Below are 16,147 nucleotides of genomic sequence, written 5' to 3'. Positions count from 1 at the left end.
TGTAGACACTAAATACAAGAAATCCAGTTATTTAACTTAATTTAATTTGTATTTATATAAAAAAGAAAAAAAAAATGAACAAGAAAAGTGGGACATTTTAACTCTGGAAAGAGTCAGAAGACTCTTGACTTTAGCTGAATGCCACCTGCCCACCAAAGCCACTCTATCACTCATCTCCTCAGCTGAACAGGGGAGAGAAAATATAACAAAAATTCATAAGCTGGGATAATGGCAGGGAGAGGTCACTCACCATTTATGTCACAGCAAAACCAGAGCTGTTTATGGAAATTCGTTAAATTTATTACCAACTGAAAACAGAACAGGATAATTGAGAAGTAAAGCAAATCTTAAAAATACCTTTCCCTGTCCTTTCCCTCCCTCCTGGGCTTCATTCTTCATTCTCTATTTCATGCCCTTGGGCAGTGCAGGGAGACAGGGAATGGGAGATTATGGTTAGTTCATCACATTGTTCCTGCCACTACTTCCTTCTTAGGGAGAGGAGTTCTTCCCCTGCTCCATTGTGGCGTGCTTCCCATGGGAGACAGTCCTCCACATGAGGACATGAGTCCTTTCTGTGAGCCACACTTCATCACAAACTGCTCCCCTCTGGGTCCCCATGAAGTCACAAGTCCTGCCAGCAAACCTGCTCCAGTGCAGGCTCCTCACTCCATGGGGCCACAACTCCCACCAGGACCCTGTTCCAGAGTGGGCTTTCCACAAGGTCTTCTTTCAGGCACTCACCCGCTCCAGCAGGAGTTCCTCCATGGACTGTGGGTGGTTCTCCATGGGCTGCAGGGGCACAGCTGCCTCACCATGGGCTGTACCAGGGGCTGCAGGGGAATCTCAGCACCTGGAGCACCTCCTGGCCCTCCTTCTGCACTGACCTTGGTGCCTGCAGAGCTGTTCCTCTCACATCCTCTCATTCCACTCTTCCCTGGCCACAATTAGATCTGCACAAATAATGTGGGATTTTCCCCTTTCTTAGGACATATAGTTTTGCACAATTCATTTAAAAAAAATATTTTTAAAAAATCTCCTCAAATTCATCAGGCTATGTATTTAAAAAATAAAAAAAAATATTGTAATTATATTTGAGGAACTCTCAGGTAGCTGACTCTTATGTAGTTTGGGAAGTAATATTGTGTGAAGTTCCTCACAAGTTTTTATTTTAAGAGCTTCTGATTTCCCATCTGTGTATGGTGCACTAAATTTACATAAATGCATAGTAATTATTATTATTTGTTTTTTTGGTAAATCTGTAAGTTTGACTTGTCCTTGAGATTTCAAGGTTTAAAATAATAGAACAAAATCCTATAAAATGAAGATCAGAAGGCTATATTGTTGTCCAGTCATGAAATAAAATTAGTATGAGACTGACTGAACTGGGACAGTGCTTAAACATAGGTAACCGTGGTAATCTATCCTTAAATTTCATCTGCTCTGAAAGAAATTATATAATCATGGAGTTAGATCCTAGAGCTTTGGAATGACTTATTTGGCAAATTAAATAATTGCAAGATGAGACTGAACTTAATACTCTATTTAGGAAAAGAATGAATCATCATCCATTTGCTCCATGGGTGAACTGAGCTTTGCAATAGTTGAGATTAATACAGCCCAGCTCCTAAAATAAAGCAAATCCATTTGCTCTGGCACAAACGGCAAATGAACTCCATCACTGTGAGTAGATTTGACAATATTTGCTGGGTTTCTAACATTTTCACTCTTATTACTTTAATTACTCTTATTGGAGCTGGTCAGGCACTGGAAACACTTTTTTCCCCCACAAACTTATTAAGTGTCTGCTTTTTAAATTTCCTATCTTTTGATATTCCTTACCTTCTGCATTTTTTATCCACATCTCTAAAAGACCTTTGAGGAGTATAATGAAATTCTGTCAAATTCTCCAAAAAATAAACAGCTTGGAAAAGTTAAATGCCTTTTCTAACATTAAGAAGCAAGGAGAAAGGGTAAGTTTTGAAACTCTTCATGATCTGAAAGTTTTACAATTTGGGTTCATATTGGTTTTTCTAAATCTTACAGATGTGAATGCTCATTGTGGACTATGGATATTTTAGGAGTCAAAACACTCTTATCTAAATGAAAAAGCTGTTAATTTGAAAGCCTTTTCATGGAGAGCTTTGAGAAAAAATGACTAAAAAAGCTGTTACTGTTCTTTATTCTTGTGAACTCGAAATCTGTCTCCTACTATGAATTAAAATATTACATTCAGATATGCTCAGTTTTGATCAAAATAAATTGTGAAATAATTTAAAACATTGTGCCATGATTTACAGCTAATAAAATTCTAGTGTGGTTTTCAAATTATTTTTTGTCTTATAACCATCTTTTTATCTTTCAGTGATTTTTCAAGAAAATATTTGTGCTATTATCCAGTGAGCCTGAAACATATGTGAAGTAATGATTCTATGACTTCTTTAAAAACAGACAAATCTTTATGAGTGGGATGAATATTACTTCATCTACTGAACTAGACTACACATCGTTGAAAGAAATTATTTTTCATATTTTTTTTTGTTTTGTTTTGATCCACATTGGTGAAAACACCTGCATTTAATCCTAAATTAGATACACAGGGGCTTCTTAAGGTTTCTGCTGAAATGTTCTGCCTAAAAGAGTTTTGTACAAAGAAAGTGCAGATATTTAGATTCTTTTAATATTCCAAAGTTTCTCTCTTCAAAGGTCCTGGAGGGTAATAATTTCTAATACTATATTTAGCATGTAGCATTTTTCTTAAACTGTAAGGTTGCTAGTATTATACAATTCAAATGTGTTTTTAATATACAGTTATATAACTTGATGTTTAAAAGTATATGAGATGATAAAGATGCTGTATGGAGTCACACCATTCCCCATTTCACATTTCACTTTGAATTAAATTGCCATAATGCCTGACTGAGGTTTGGAGAGTTAGTTGAGCTCTTTTTGACCTTTTAATATGCTCAAGTACCTTGAAACTTGTTCAGTGGAGAATTCTCTTCTTTGTTCAGTTTGTTGATGCTTTGGATGTTGTCTAGTTTTATATATTACATTTTAAGATTGCCAGAGAAATACCATCTGTGAGTGATTAGTCTGGAATTTTCCATTTATACTTCTACATTTCTGATGAGTATGTTGGAACAGGCTAAATTCTCTGGAGATATACATTGTACATGTATACATAGACTTAAATGAAATCATTTGCTGAATTGGCCTTATTTCAGGTTCTGCAAAATTGCAACAGACCAATGGATTAATAACACATAATTTTTATCTCATTGTCTGGATTTGAGCTTTGTGTACCTGATCAATTAAAAAATTGAGATCAGAGAGTTATCTCCATTGTATCCTTCTTAAGGAAGAAAAGTTAACTATGTTCAACTGCTAATTAATCAATTACAGATAAATAGTCTCTGAACAGAACTTAAACCAAAACTAGATAAAAAGCTATGAATGCATTGAAAAAACATCCCAACAAACTCCACAAAAATCCCACCAACCCCAAAATCAACCAACCAACCAACCAACCAACCAAAGAAACCTAACCAATTCCCCAAAACAAAGAAAATAAATTCACAGAAAAGCAGAACTATATGTATTATCAGCTTTCTTGTATCCATACGTACAAGCTTCCCTTTCTTTGCTTTTTAATTCTCATGAAAGTTTACTTGCTAAATTAAATGGTAAAAGTAACTTGTTATATTTAATATACTTTCTTATTTGTCATATAATCTTATTTCTACATTACATCCTTTGCATCCTCTAAACAATTTTATTCTCATTTGGATATAGTATTTTTTTTGTGCATCTGTACATTTACTTACAACTTAGATAAACTATATGTATGCATCTCTCATCTTTTTTTTTCTCTCAAATAAATTCTGTCATTTTATTTTGAGCATGTTCTCTCTTTCTGCCTCTATATGCCTGAAGTAGAATACATTTTGTCATGCAAATCACGTGTACTCTTTGGAAGACTTATTTTTCTGTTCTTTCATCTGTTATATAATGAGAAACTCCTCAGGACTCTATTGTCATACACTACTGAAATCTGTTTGAATTCATTTGTATTAATGTTGTTATGTACAAGATAGATGCTTACGTTTAATCTAGTTACTGACTTTATATCCAGTGGAGAGAAATCAAATTTTCCATAGGATGACTCATCTCAACCAAAGCTAGGTACTTGCAGGTCAGATGAATAAACAGCTGCAAGAACATGCTTCAACCTCCTGACTGTAAAGGCTGTCTGTGGTGACTGGACTAGACTCCATGTGTGGTTTTTACATGCTTAAAGCTCCGTGAGACTACCAACTCCTCTAATTTGCTGTGCTGAATAATTGGCCCATAACTATGAACTGAAGGATTAGCTCAAAGAAGAGTCCTAGGAGTCTGGAAACTGTAGTTCTATTATTCTAAACCACATATCACCTTCTTTTTACCACAGTTTGTCCATTAGTTCTTCTTCTTCTTCTTCTTGTCATCCTTCAAGGGAGAAATCTTTATTAAAGGCAGACGTGCATACTGGAAACGGACACTGGAAACAATAAGCAGAAAGGGAAAAAGTTAAAGAAAGGTACAAAAGGAATTCTTTTGTATCAGGTGAAAAGGAAATCAGGAACCCATGTAAACAGAGGTTTTATATAAAAAGGAACAGTTCTAAATCTTGGCGATGATGTTGAAAAATAAATTCAGGTTTATTGATTGCAGTAAGGTTAAAGAGAGCAGATGAATGGAGACTGTGCCATGATCACAGAGAAGATTTTTGTGGAAGTGTTTGACCTACCATCAATGGATAACATAAAGGTCAGAATGAACAGCAGAGGTAGAAATTCAAACACACGCAAGCAAAAAATATAATGTCTGGTGTTTACCTCCATGTGGAGAGGAGAAAATTATAGTCATGTTATAGAGTCAATTTCTCTGTCAGTTTTGTTAGCACCACAAGGAAGAAAGAAGACAATAGACATTCTAGACTGTATTTTATTCTTTGCTATTTGTTTCAATTTAAGCATTTTTTTTTTCTGTGTTCATCTGCTATTTTATACTTTATTATATTGCTTAAAATTATCCCAAATTAATGATAGAGACCTTTCAGTGAAGTTATGCTAGCTTCCATGGCATTTACCCTGAGTTATATTTTCTGTTATTTCTTCTTTACAGCATCACCAAGAAGGCTAATATGAACTAGAGTTGTAACATACATAATTTAACTTGATGTGTTTTGATGAACTAAGAACTTGCAATGTGGGTGTCATAAACCCGGTTATAGCATAAGGCAGAATTTGTTTTACACTTGGAACTCACACTGAACTCTCCTAGGTCATAGGCTCACTGAGTTTACAAAACTAATATCTTGAAAAAAAAAATAAGTAAGAACTGATGTATTTTTTTTAACTGAAGCTGATTCATTTGATTTATATAGACTAATAACTAATCTGCAAGAATTGTCTCAATTTAAGAAAATCAGTGCTTATTCAGTTGTATGAGTGGAGAGACAAAAATCCTGTTGAAATCAGGAACTTACCACAAAGATCAACCATTTGTGTGTTGGACAGCTGAGTCTTTTGCTGTGTGTAGGGTAGTCTGAAGGTGATCTACAGTGACTTGTGCACTTGCTGATGCACAATTCCTTTCTGGATTATATGGCAAGTTGTTGACAGTGAGGGAGTCTTCAGGGCTGGCCTGTACAAGGGGAGGGTGTAGCCACTTTCACCTGGACGCAGCACTGGTCAAAGCCCAGTACATCATGTGAGTGTTGTTACATGGAAACGAGCTTTGAGCATGTTCAGTTACCCCATAATCAAACCATGAACCACAAGGTGCAAGAACTGATATCCACAGGACAGCTTGCAGAGATCAGATGGAGCCTGGGTACAGACTGTATTCAAAGAAAGAATTAAGTAAACTACAGTAAAGGAGGTGGGGCCATTCTCTCTTTTTTGCACATGTACTGCTGCTTCTTTATTACTTATATTGTCAATTATAATTCTACTTTCAGAGAAAGAGATGAACTAATCTAATACTTAGATTATAGAAGAAAGTCCCTATTTTTTTACTTTTTTTTAATGCTCATCAGCAGTTCAGGAACCCTTACCCATATGTAAAGCAAATGAACCAGTAAAGAAATTTGAAAGCAAATTGAATTTCTGAAATAGAAAACTCTTGACTATTCCAATTTTTTGACGTATGAGGTCCTATGTATACTCACACATACATAGTTAATATTAACTTAAATTATTGTATCTACTTTATTGTGAGGTAATTCAGAAGAGTAATTCATTGTAATTGTGCTCACACTGACTATTCATTCTACTGCATATTCTTAAAAGATTTAATAATTTTTGAATAAGCATGTGCAAAGTTTGGAGTTTTTCCTTCAATTGTTTGCATCGGCTGCCTTTTGACTTCATTTCCACATGATAATACGATGAATTTGGATGACACTGGCAAAAATACATAATGATTGTTACCTGTTCTGTCTTTGAATAAACTGCAATCTGGTGTGCTGTGATCCACTTCATTATCAGACCTAGCAATAAAATATAGTTCAGATAAACTTCAGTTTGGCTTGTCACTTCAAACTAAAGAGTTGTAAAATGTGTCTTTGGTTTTTAGTAGCTGTGAAAAAAATTGATCTCCAGCTAGCAATTTGATGTCCTTAGAGGTCTATATTTCCTGTCTGACAGATTTTAGTGCCTTTTTTTAATTAATGAGGTATAAGGTAAAAATTCAGAAAGGTATCTCAATGGCTTTCCAACCTAAGTATCACTGAAAGTCAATTTAACTTCATAAGTTTTCAAAAACGAACTTATGGGGAGCTTGTTTCTGTCTAGTTTGCTGTAAAAAGATATGTAGTGAAACCTGCCGTCTACTCCTTTGACCAGAAAAAAACCCATTTTACTGAATTTAGAACTTTCAACTGTTTAATAAACTTCAAATAAAAACTTCCTGTTATCTAAGTAGGTTAAGTACAATTAAACAGACTAAAGTAACATTATTCTTATAACACCCCAGTTGGGAAACCCCCAAAATTCACTTTCCATATAGATGACCACATGGTATGTTTTGAAAGCTCCCAGACCAGGATTACTTTCTGACGGGATGGCTTACATTCATCTTAAAGTTGCTTTAAGAGAACACACCTATCATTGTTCTTCTCTCTTTGTGAACTGAGGAGCACCAGCCTGAATTACTTTGAAAAACAGAGGTGCAGAAATACAATCTGATGACACAGGTGATCTCTTGAGCAAGACAGACCTGAGCTGTGTTGCAAACACCGCCAGTTCTTCCTACGCTGTTAAATGGGAAAGGAGAACTATTCATGCGGTAAATTGAATCAGGGTAAATTATTAATAAACTATCTTAGTTCTGTGCTTTTCTTTGTTTTATTTGTTTGTTTTTTTTGAGAAGAACTTATGTCTTCCCTTTATCCCCACACACAATTTGTAGAAAAAAAGCTGATTGACTATTAAACCTTTCAATTCTGCTATCAGTCTTCTCCGCTTCTTCAGCGTTTTGTAAGTTTGTTAGAATCAACTATTTTCCTGCTCCTATTCTTTCTCAGCAGGGAGATTGGTTCTTGGGTATTTCATCCCTCACTCCTGGAAATACTACAGCATAAGGCATCAGTCATTGACATTCTCTATATATTTTTGTAAACACATACATTTCCTTGATTATCTGCATGCTGAGTGGAAATTGCATAAATGTTGCCTGTATGTATCTTAGGACTTTGAAAACAACATAGACCAAATTTTTATCCAATGTCTGTACAGCACATTCAAAATCTTGTGGATACCATTATAAAGATTTTGCTTTGATTTCTATGTTTCTTCATTCTTTCTTCCTCTGCCGATTCCCCCCAACCAAAACAAAACCACAAACAAAATCTAAACCACAAACAAAAAACCCCTTGAAATTAGCAGTACTAGGCCATTCACAAATGTATTATTGCAACAACTATTTCATTAGAATAAATAACTAAGTTAGTAGTATTAGTGGTACCTACTAAGAAGGAATGTGACGTAGGGGTTGAGCACAAAATGCTGTATGGTGCCACAGACTGCTTGTTCTTGAGATCCCACAAAGGGACTTTTAATGAGTTGAGTTAGGCATCTTTTGTTTACTTTCAAAATCAAAACACATTACTGTATGGCCAGTTGGGGGAAAATCCTGAATAAATATAACCAGAAGTAAATGTATACTTAACGCTAAACTCTAATTAGAATCAATTTTATTTACCCCAGCTGTAGACACTTTAATTGCATAATAGTTCTAGTTGTGTCAGGCGGGGCCTGGGAGCTGCAACACGGCATTCCTGGACAGAGATCGCCCTTTTCCCTCAGGACCTCCAGGCCCGTGCTGCGCCCTCTCCAGCTGGGCGCAGCAGGCGCGGGCAGACACCTTCGGCGGGGTCTGTGAGCAGCGGTGCCCGGGCGCTGATGCTCTGATCATATCCTCACGGGAGAAGCTGTCTGGCAGCTCCAGCACGGCCACGCCGCCGATGCAGCACCGCTTTGGCGAGGCGTGTTCCCGGACCCCGGGGGGCCGAGGAGCCCGCGGAGGCACGGCGGGCTGCGCAGGGAGCCGGGGCGGCGAGGAAGGGAGCAGCGCCCCGAGAGCCGGGCAGTGCCGGCGAGCGCTTCAGCACCGCGGGCAGCGCCCGGCGAGCGCGGCGGGGCGGGCCGGGGCACCCCCGGGGCGGAACAGAGCCGCGGGCAGGGACTCGGCTGCACGGGCAGCCCGGAGACAAGCGGCGTGCCACACCGGCGGCACAGGCGCGCTGAGACACGCGTGGGCAAACGGGGACAGGGGCACAGACACAACCCCCAGACTCACAGAAAACACCGCAGCACAGCCTCTCCCGCGCAGCCCGCTCTCTCTCTCATACACACACAGTTCCACGCACACTCGGACGCGCGCCCGCGCTCCCACACAGACAGCCGCCCACGGGCACGCGCACGCGCGCAGGCAGCACACGCGCAGGCAGCACACGCGCAGGCAGCACACGTGCTCGCACTCCCGCGGACACACAGACACTGGCACACACAGCTGCACACCGACAGACACACGGACACTGGCACACACAGCTGCACACCGACAGACACACGGACACACACACAGCTGCACACGGACAGACACACGGACACACACACAGCTGTACACGGACACACACACGGACACACACACAGCTGCACACGGACAGACACACGGACACACACTCGCACAGTGACAGACACACAGACTGTCCTGGTTCCTGCCTAGACAGAGTTAATTTTTGCCGTAGCCAGGAGAGGGCTTGGCCAGGACCCAGAGGTTGTTCTGCTATCACCCCAGGCCATTGCCGGCGCTGGGGTTATGGGAGGAGGGAGTCTCTAAGGGAGAGCAGTGTGGTAACCCCGATCATGAACATTTTGCATAAGAATCACTTGTCTCTCTCGAACACTTTTGTTACCAATATCGTTGCTGGTACCGTTCATTTTCTTATCTCATTGCTGTTTCCAGTAAATTGTTCTTATCTCAACCCGTGATCTTTACCTTCGATTCCTCCAATTCTCCTCTCTAGCCTGCCACGGCGAAGGGGAAAAAGGGTGGGGGGAGCGAGTGGCAGCGTGGTTTTAGTGGGGGCAGTAAATTAGGGAATACCAGCCCTAAAGCCCGACACAGACTACACAGAGACAGACAGACAGACAGAGAGAAACAGGCACGCAGAGAGACAGACAGACACACAGAGACAGGCGCGCGCACACACCTTCACGCACGCCCCTCGCTCCGGCCCCGCCGCCCGCGGGCCCCACCTGGCGACAGCCAATGGCGCGGCGAGTCTCCCCCGGCGGGGCGTAGCCGCCAATGGGAGAGGCGGGGGCGGGGCCCGGCTGGCTCCGCCTCCCTACTTAAGGCCGCGGGTGGCGGAGGGTCGCTCAGTGGCGGGAGGAGGAGGCGCGGGGGCGAAGGCGCGCGAGCAGCGGCGCGCGGCGACCCGCGCACGTGCCCGCCCCCGCGCGGCGCGAGGGGAAGGCGGGGCCGGGGCAGCGCCCGCCGCGGGAGGGGCGGCGGCACCTGGGGGGCGGCCCCGGCGCGGCCAGCGGCGAGCGGGCGGCTGAGGGCGGCGAGCCCGACATCCCGCGCAGCCCGCGCGGCGTGCCCGCGGCGATGGAGCAGGACAAGTACCTGCCCGAGCTGATGGCCGAGAAGGATAGCCTGGATCCCTGCTTTGTTCACGCGATGCGCCTCCTGGAAGACGGTGAGGCTCCGCTCCGCGCTCCCCCGGCCGGGGCGCGCTCCTCGCGGTCGGCGCTCGGCGGCCCCGGCCGGTTGACACGGAGCGAAATCGGGTCTCCGGGCGGGCGGGCGGCGGAGCGGCCCGCGGCGGGAGCCGGCCGCGCGTGGGCTCGGGGCGGCGGCGGTTCGGGGGCTCGGGCGCCCGGAGCCGCCCCGGAGCCGCGCCGAGGGAGCCGTCCGACAGCAGCCCCCGGCGGCCAGTGCCCCGCTCCCCGCCGGCCGCGCTCCTCGCCGTGCGCCGGCTCTGCCGCGGCTGGCTCGCCTCTGCGGGAAGCGCTCCCCTGGTTCCCGGGCTCACTTACACAAAGACAGATCCTGGTGTCTCGTTACACTCATTATAGCCTGTTTTCCACGCCGAAGGAATAAGGTTTATATGGTAATACTATTACGCCGTTCATGCGGCGCTGTTTTAGTTGACTTCGCGATATCAGACATTGGTTGGATGTAGCTTATCAGTTTCATGACAGTTTCATCCAGGACATGATGATTTCCTCTTGGTTTTGTGCGGGGATCAGAATACACTGGTTATAACATTTTGTTACTCAGTGTAATTTTCCCTGCTTTTCTTGCTTTAGTTGGACGAGAGGTTTAGTAGGACGTCACCTCGAGATTCTTTAGAAAGTTTATCATTTAGTGTCTTTGGATAACTGCTCAATATAGTGGTTGAGTGCAGACCTCGTGGTACGGAGCTTCAACTTTTGCCGAAGTGTAATCTATTAAGTTCCTATTGTACATGTTTTTTTTCTTAGATTTTTAATAGTATTTTTAAAAAAAATTCTGTTAAACTTGGAACTTAATGTTGAAAAGAAGTAATTAAGAATGATGCATAAATCAAGATAACCTATCAAGCTCTTAAAAGAGACTAAAGCAAAGAAATGTATATGGTCAGGCCCTTGAGAGTCACGCATTCAAATAAACTCATATTTAGAGCTGGCAAATAATTTCCCAAGTTCTGTTTATGACTTAAAGAAAATAATAACTAATTCAGATTTACCATGCTAAGCAGTAAGTGTTTTTCCTCTGCCAGCAGTTATTATATTGTCTTTCCTTAATGTATGTTCTATTGATTATGAATGAAGGTACCGAGTCCAGGTTTTGTTGGAGCTGTTTGATAGCTTTGAAATTCATAGTGAATTTCAGAATGAATATAGGCTCGTCTAGTACTCTTTTGTCACAGCTGCCTTGCTGGTAGAGAGGCAGCCATGCTGCTTTTTACATTTGTTTTTCTCATAATCATACCATAAACAAAGTCCTTATTTCTTAGAGGAATATATTTTTTGAAACTTGCAGTTCGATCTTTTCCCAGAGGGGGGAAGTATCCACTGAGAGTGTGTGTGGGGGGGGAAAGGAGGAAAATGCAGAAAGGACAAAACTGAAAGTAGGCAAAGAAAGGTAAAAAAAAGAGGAAAATAAAATTGTTTTTTCTAGGCATCAATTTCCTGCATAAGTTGCATTTTGAGCAACTGTGAGATTGAATAAATGAATGGTTTTCTCATTCTTTCTTAGCATAAATAGGACTGTGCATTATTTCACTGGATTTTTTAAAAGATGAAGGTGAGTTGTCTGAGAGAATGCTATTGTCAGATTCACACCAGGTACCTGGCATTATCTTTCAAAACACCATCTGTCAAGCTTTCTAGAGATTTGTTTTAGAGTCTAACATATGATGACTGTTAAAACACTTAACCAAGGTAACAGTGTAGTAGCATTCTAAATATACTTACATATTTTTAAGAAAATTAAAATTAATGGCTTCTGTTTGGTATAAATAGAAAGAAAATTTATAGAATGGGCAGAACTTTTTGTTTTTGGGTGCCAGAAGAAAATGGGATCCTGGTGGAAGGATCTCTGTGGTAGTGAATGATTTCCATGTTATATCCATGATGAAACACTGTTTCTAGACTCTGGGTTTCTGTCCTTTAAAATGTGATATGCAGTCAGCTACCTCCATAACGATGCCAGCCAGGTGTTCTTTATGTGTTGTCCTAAGCATTTTTGATTGCCAGTACATTTTGTATAAAACACGTAAGTGTGGATTTGCTTTGGAGCTCAGAGCCTCAAGCATTCACTCTTACTTGAAAGTGCTGTGTTGTTTCATGTTGGCTGCTAAACCTGAGGTTGAGAACAGTTGTGTTGCTGTGAGAAACCACAGAAAGGCACACAAGCGATAAGTATTCCAGAAAAATGCTTCTGATTTGCGACAGTGGATTTACTTGTAAAGATAAGACTACCCATTTTACCCCAGAAATTTTTGTTTGTTTGTTTGATTCTGTTGTGTGTGTGTTTTTTTTTGTTTGTATGTTTTGGTGTACTTAACCAACATCAAAACCAACATATTATTTATGTTTTCAACATGTAGGTCTGTGTCCTTCACATTGACCTGTGTCAGATGCATACTTGAATCAGTAGCTATTTAACCCTCACCATTAAGAGACGACTAGAAATCACTTACTTTAGTCCTTACCTGGGTCTGGTGAAATCCCCAGAAAAGGGACATTTCCTTTGGCAGAGTATTTGCATCCTTACCGAACAGCATAAAGAAAGGTGAGGAAAAAGGTACCAGTGCTATTTAAATACAAGGTGTGGAGAAAAAAACCAATTTCTTTAAAAATCAGTGAGGGAATCTCATGTGGATTCTGACAAAAAACCTTGTTTCTAAATGGCTAATTGAGTGCCTTAATCAGAAGCTACTTGATTTCCCCATGGGTCATAACCTGTTTCATGTAGAAGTAGATCCTGCATGACTGTTGCACTATTAGAAATGGAAAAGTAATTGGTAAGTCATCTACTAGAAGAACTTGTGAGTGGCTGGTGATATTTGCCTCAGCCTGAGTTTTTTCAAACTTTTGAAAAATGCATTGAACATACTTATTTTGAGAATATAATCCATTCAGTAATGAAAAATAAGTACCTTTTAATTGTAACGGGCAGTTGAACTCTAAAGAGTAGGCTAATCTCCATCTATTGGAAAGGCCAAAAGTGAACCATTTTGTGTACTAGGCTGTTATAAGAGTTGGAAGAGTGTCCCTGTTTCATGTATAGTTTTAAACTGTTTTATTGTATACTGGTTACCAGTAGTTATTTTCTCAGGTAAGATTGTTCTGCTTTTAGTTAGGAGATGTCCTGATAAAATATATGGGGTCAGGTAATGATTGGCTGGATAAAAAATGTGAGAAGTGAAGAGCATATTCTTGAGCAGTACCTTTTGTACCCAGCTTGTGCTTATATTGCAGTATACTCTAGAGCTCCAGGGAGAGCTGAGAGCCTCTCTTTTCTAGTGCTGCTCCCTACCATGGAAGCTACCAGCTCCTTATATGTGTTATTTTTGCATGTTTGTAAATATTTATTGCAAGATGTCTGTGATTATGAATATGAAAATAAGTGTGTCACTTTGGCTGTGAAGGTGTGGATGACATAGAAAAATACAACCAGCTGGAACTGCTTGATAGTTCAAAACTGGTTTTATATTAGCATTCCATTTAATAGGCTAAAGTGTCAGCTAATTGTCTATGTACTTTTTGGGGTCAAGCAAATTATTTATGTGTGTGTGTGTGTTAATTTATATGTGTGCGGCTTTGGAATATCTTGCGTAGTATGTTCTTCAAGCCAGCTCTGTGTTTTGTAATATAAACATAAAGGAAAAAGACCTATTGGAAAGAGCTGGCCAAAATGAGAGCATCTCTCCCCATGGAAATATCAGTATTACTAGGGTAATGAGGTAGCTAATTTCTCTCTCTATAATGACAGTGCAATTGACCTCAGAATTTCAGCTGGCATTCTGAAGGCAATGAGAATCAGGCCTTTAACTTTAATCTTGAGTTAAGTCCCTAGATCATTCCATGTGGCATAGCAGAGTTCGTTAAATCTCCAAGTTGTGTAAATTAGATTCATATAGCTCAGCTATCATCCCTATACAGGCTTCTTGTAGGATGGGACATGATTATTCAAAAGATTAGCCTTTGCACTCAGTGAGCATTAGTAGGGTCTTTCATACAAGCCTACAGTAGTAGTTCTATCTAGTAGAAAACTGTTGACATAATGCAAGTTTATTCTGTCTTATATTCAGGATTTCAGCTAATACACTGTCATATGTGGGGTTGGGTTTTCTTTGGACTATTGGAAATTGATTTTCTTTCCATAGAGGAAAGCAACTTCAGTTCATGAGTCTGTGTTTCTGTTAAAAACCTGGGATAATAATAAGATTGTTACATGAAAATTATTTGTCTTGGAAGTATAGAATATGACAATCATATCCTTAGCCCTAGATGTGAAAGGCTGTTGATCAAGCCTATGACCCGCTAAAACCACGCCTCTGATACTTTTTAATTTTTCTAAATTTTTTCATTGAAAACTACTTGTGAAAATATGCTTGCAAATTTATGAGTTCACTTTGGGCTAAAATAAGATTAGTGTAAAACATTATCATAAATTCATACATTAATATTAATCGGTGAGCAGTCACTATCCTGCTGCTTGTTTCTTTTATTCCCGATGTTTACATCAGGTGAGAAGAAATCTGTATTCACAAGATAGTTGGTATTAATCATTATTTGTTTTGCTGTCTCAAGAAATGCACTGTAAATTCCCAGTAGATTGACTCAGGAAACATGCTAATATTCAGAGCTTGTATTTTAGGTACCTTGGTTTCATTAGAAACTAGATTTGTATTGATCATTTGGAGCCTTTTCAATAAAAAGTGCAAACTCCAGATGATACAAGATACTTAGGATTTCCATGAAGTAGTGATGTGCTAGGCATTACGGACTTGGTTCAAAGCTGACTAAAGTTAGTAGGAATTTTTCTGTTGCCATTAGTGGGCTATCAGGCAGTCCTTGTAGTACAAGTATGATCTATTGACTGGTATGGCCAATAGGACATGCTTTTGCCTTGCAGGATGTAATGCACATGAATCCCAAGTGATAATCAGATTTATGGAAAACAAGATATTATAAAATGTTAGAATGAATATAACAAAGCAAATGTTATGTTTATATTGACCCCAGCTTTTTAGTCATAAAAGGCAGGCTTGCTTCAGGGGAGAGAAAAAAGAAATTATAGATGTGATTTAAAAAAATAAAACCAATAAAATTCTTTGAGACATCTGAAGCAGCTTAGGACCATTTGATCTGTTATCTTAGAGAACATGTACTTTGAAACACAGTAAATTGTTTTATGAAGAGGCAACAATATGAGTGCAGTAATTGAAGGTTAGATTCTGATACCCTGGTTTGAAATAAAAGGTGCTTTGCTCTTTAAATAGTGCTGTTTGAATCGGTGAAGCTGCTAAAGGTGCAGTTCAGTGCAAATAGCAGAATTTAGCACCATCTGTTTAAGCGAAGGTGAAAGGCATTTGCTGAGGTTTATCTGGATGCCCGGACCCTCATCAACAAAGTGGTGGTTTTTTGGCGACATGAATGTTTTCCTTGAGGGAGAAGAATATTTTTTACTTGTCCTGGGTATTCTTTCAGTAAATTTATGTCAAATTTAGTCTCCTTGGTGTATACATTCAAGGTGCAACTACTGTAACTGTCCATCTCCCCCTATACCTCTAAGTAAGCATTTTAAAATTCAAGAATTTGGAAAACTGTTAATATTTGTAATTAGTACCAAGAGAAGGCAGGATACCTGGACAACTGAGTAGAAAATTCCAGTCAACTGTTAATTTCCTAAGCCCTGAACACCTGTGTAATGTGTAGAATTGAGTGGCCATTCCTAACCAGGAGGTGGCATGGTTGGGCTCCACATGCCAAAGCAGAGCTTCATATCCTGGCACCTTGTGGGAAAGGGCTAGTCGGGTCCAACAGATACATCAAGTTCTTCTTCATGGGATGTACACTTTTCTCAGTCAGGCAATATGCAGACA

General features: G+C 40.5%; 2 protein-coding genes across 30 annotated transcripts in view; one reads left to right on the top strand and one right to left on the bottom strand.

The window, feature by feature from the left end:
* Positions 1-3,572: 3,572 nt before the first annotated feature.
* LOC111925842 (uncharacterized) lies at positions 3,573-9,482 on the bottom strand. The gene is made up of 6 exons (XM_086871418.1): positions 9,432-9,482; positions 8,842-9,263; positions 6,474-6,532; positions 5,797-5,881; positions 5,528-5,685; positions 3,573-4,537 (listed from the first exon to the last, which is right to left on the bottom strand). The coding sequence occupies exons 1-5, from the start codon at positions 9,480-9,482 to the stop codon at positions 5,598-5,600; spliced, it is 705 nt and encodes a 234-aa protein (XP_086727544.1). The 3' UTR covers positions 3,573-4,537; positions 5,528-5,597.
* A 569-nt stretch (positions 9,483-10,051) lies between these two features.
* The window catches only part of KHDRBS2 (KH RNA binding domain containing, signal transduction associated 2), a 403,209-nt gene continuing 397,113 nt past the window's right edge, over positions 10,052-16,147 (top strand). For 21 of the 29 annotated variants that reach the window (XR_015282867.1, XR_015282864.1, XR_015282865.1 and 18 more), the window contains exon 1: positions 10,052-10,246. Coding sequence is in view for 3 of the 29 variants with exons in the window: in XM_086876178.1 (XP_086732304.1) it covers positions 10,156-10,246 (91 nt within the window). In the remaining 26 variants the exon portion in view is untranslated. Of the gene's footprint in view, positions 10,247-10,396; positions 10,661-16,147 lie in introns of those variants that run through there. The other 8 variants (XR_015282881.1, XR_015282874.1, XR_015282873.1 and 5 more) reach the window with 2 other exon arrangements.

Source organism: Cyanistes caeruleus, chromosome 2 (genome assembly GCF_971803275.1).
Source record: "Cyanistes caeruleus chromosome 2, bCyaCae1.hap1.1, whole genome shotgun sequence".
Taxonomy (NCBI): domain Eukaryota; kingdom Metazoa; phylum Chordata; class Aves; order Passeriformes; family Paridae; genus Cyanistes; species Cyanistes caeruleus.
Note: the sequence above shows the minus strand (reverse complement) of the source record. Positions and strands in the feature narration are given on the sequence as shown.

What these genes read in the sequence shown, in the direction of transcription:
- LOC111925842 (XM_086871418.1), bottom strand. Translation starts at nt 9,482, where the DNA reads ATGAACGGTACCAGCAACGATATTGGTAACAAAAGTGTTCGAGAGAGA. An exon ending in AAAGTGTTCGAGAGAGACAA is followed by an intron (nt 9,264 to 9,431) that starts GTGATTCTTATG and finishes AACTCTGTCTAG; the next exon opens with GCAGGAACCAGGACAGTCTG. An exon ending in GCTGTGCTGCGGTGTTTTCT is followed by an intron (nt 6,533 to 8,841) that starts GTGAGTCTGGGG and finishes TTTTATTGCTAG; the next exon opens with GTCTGATAATGAAGTGGATC.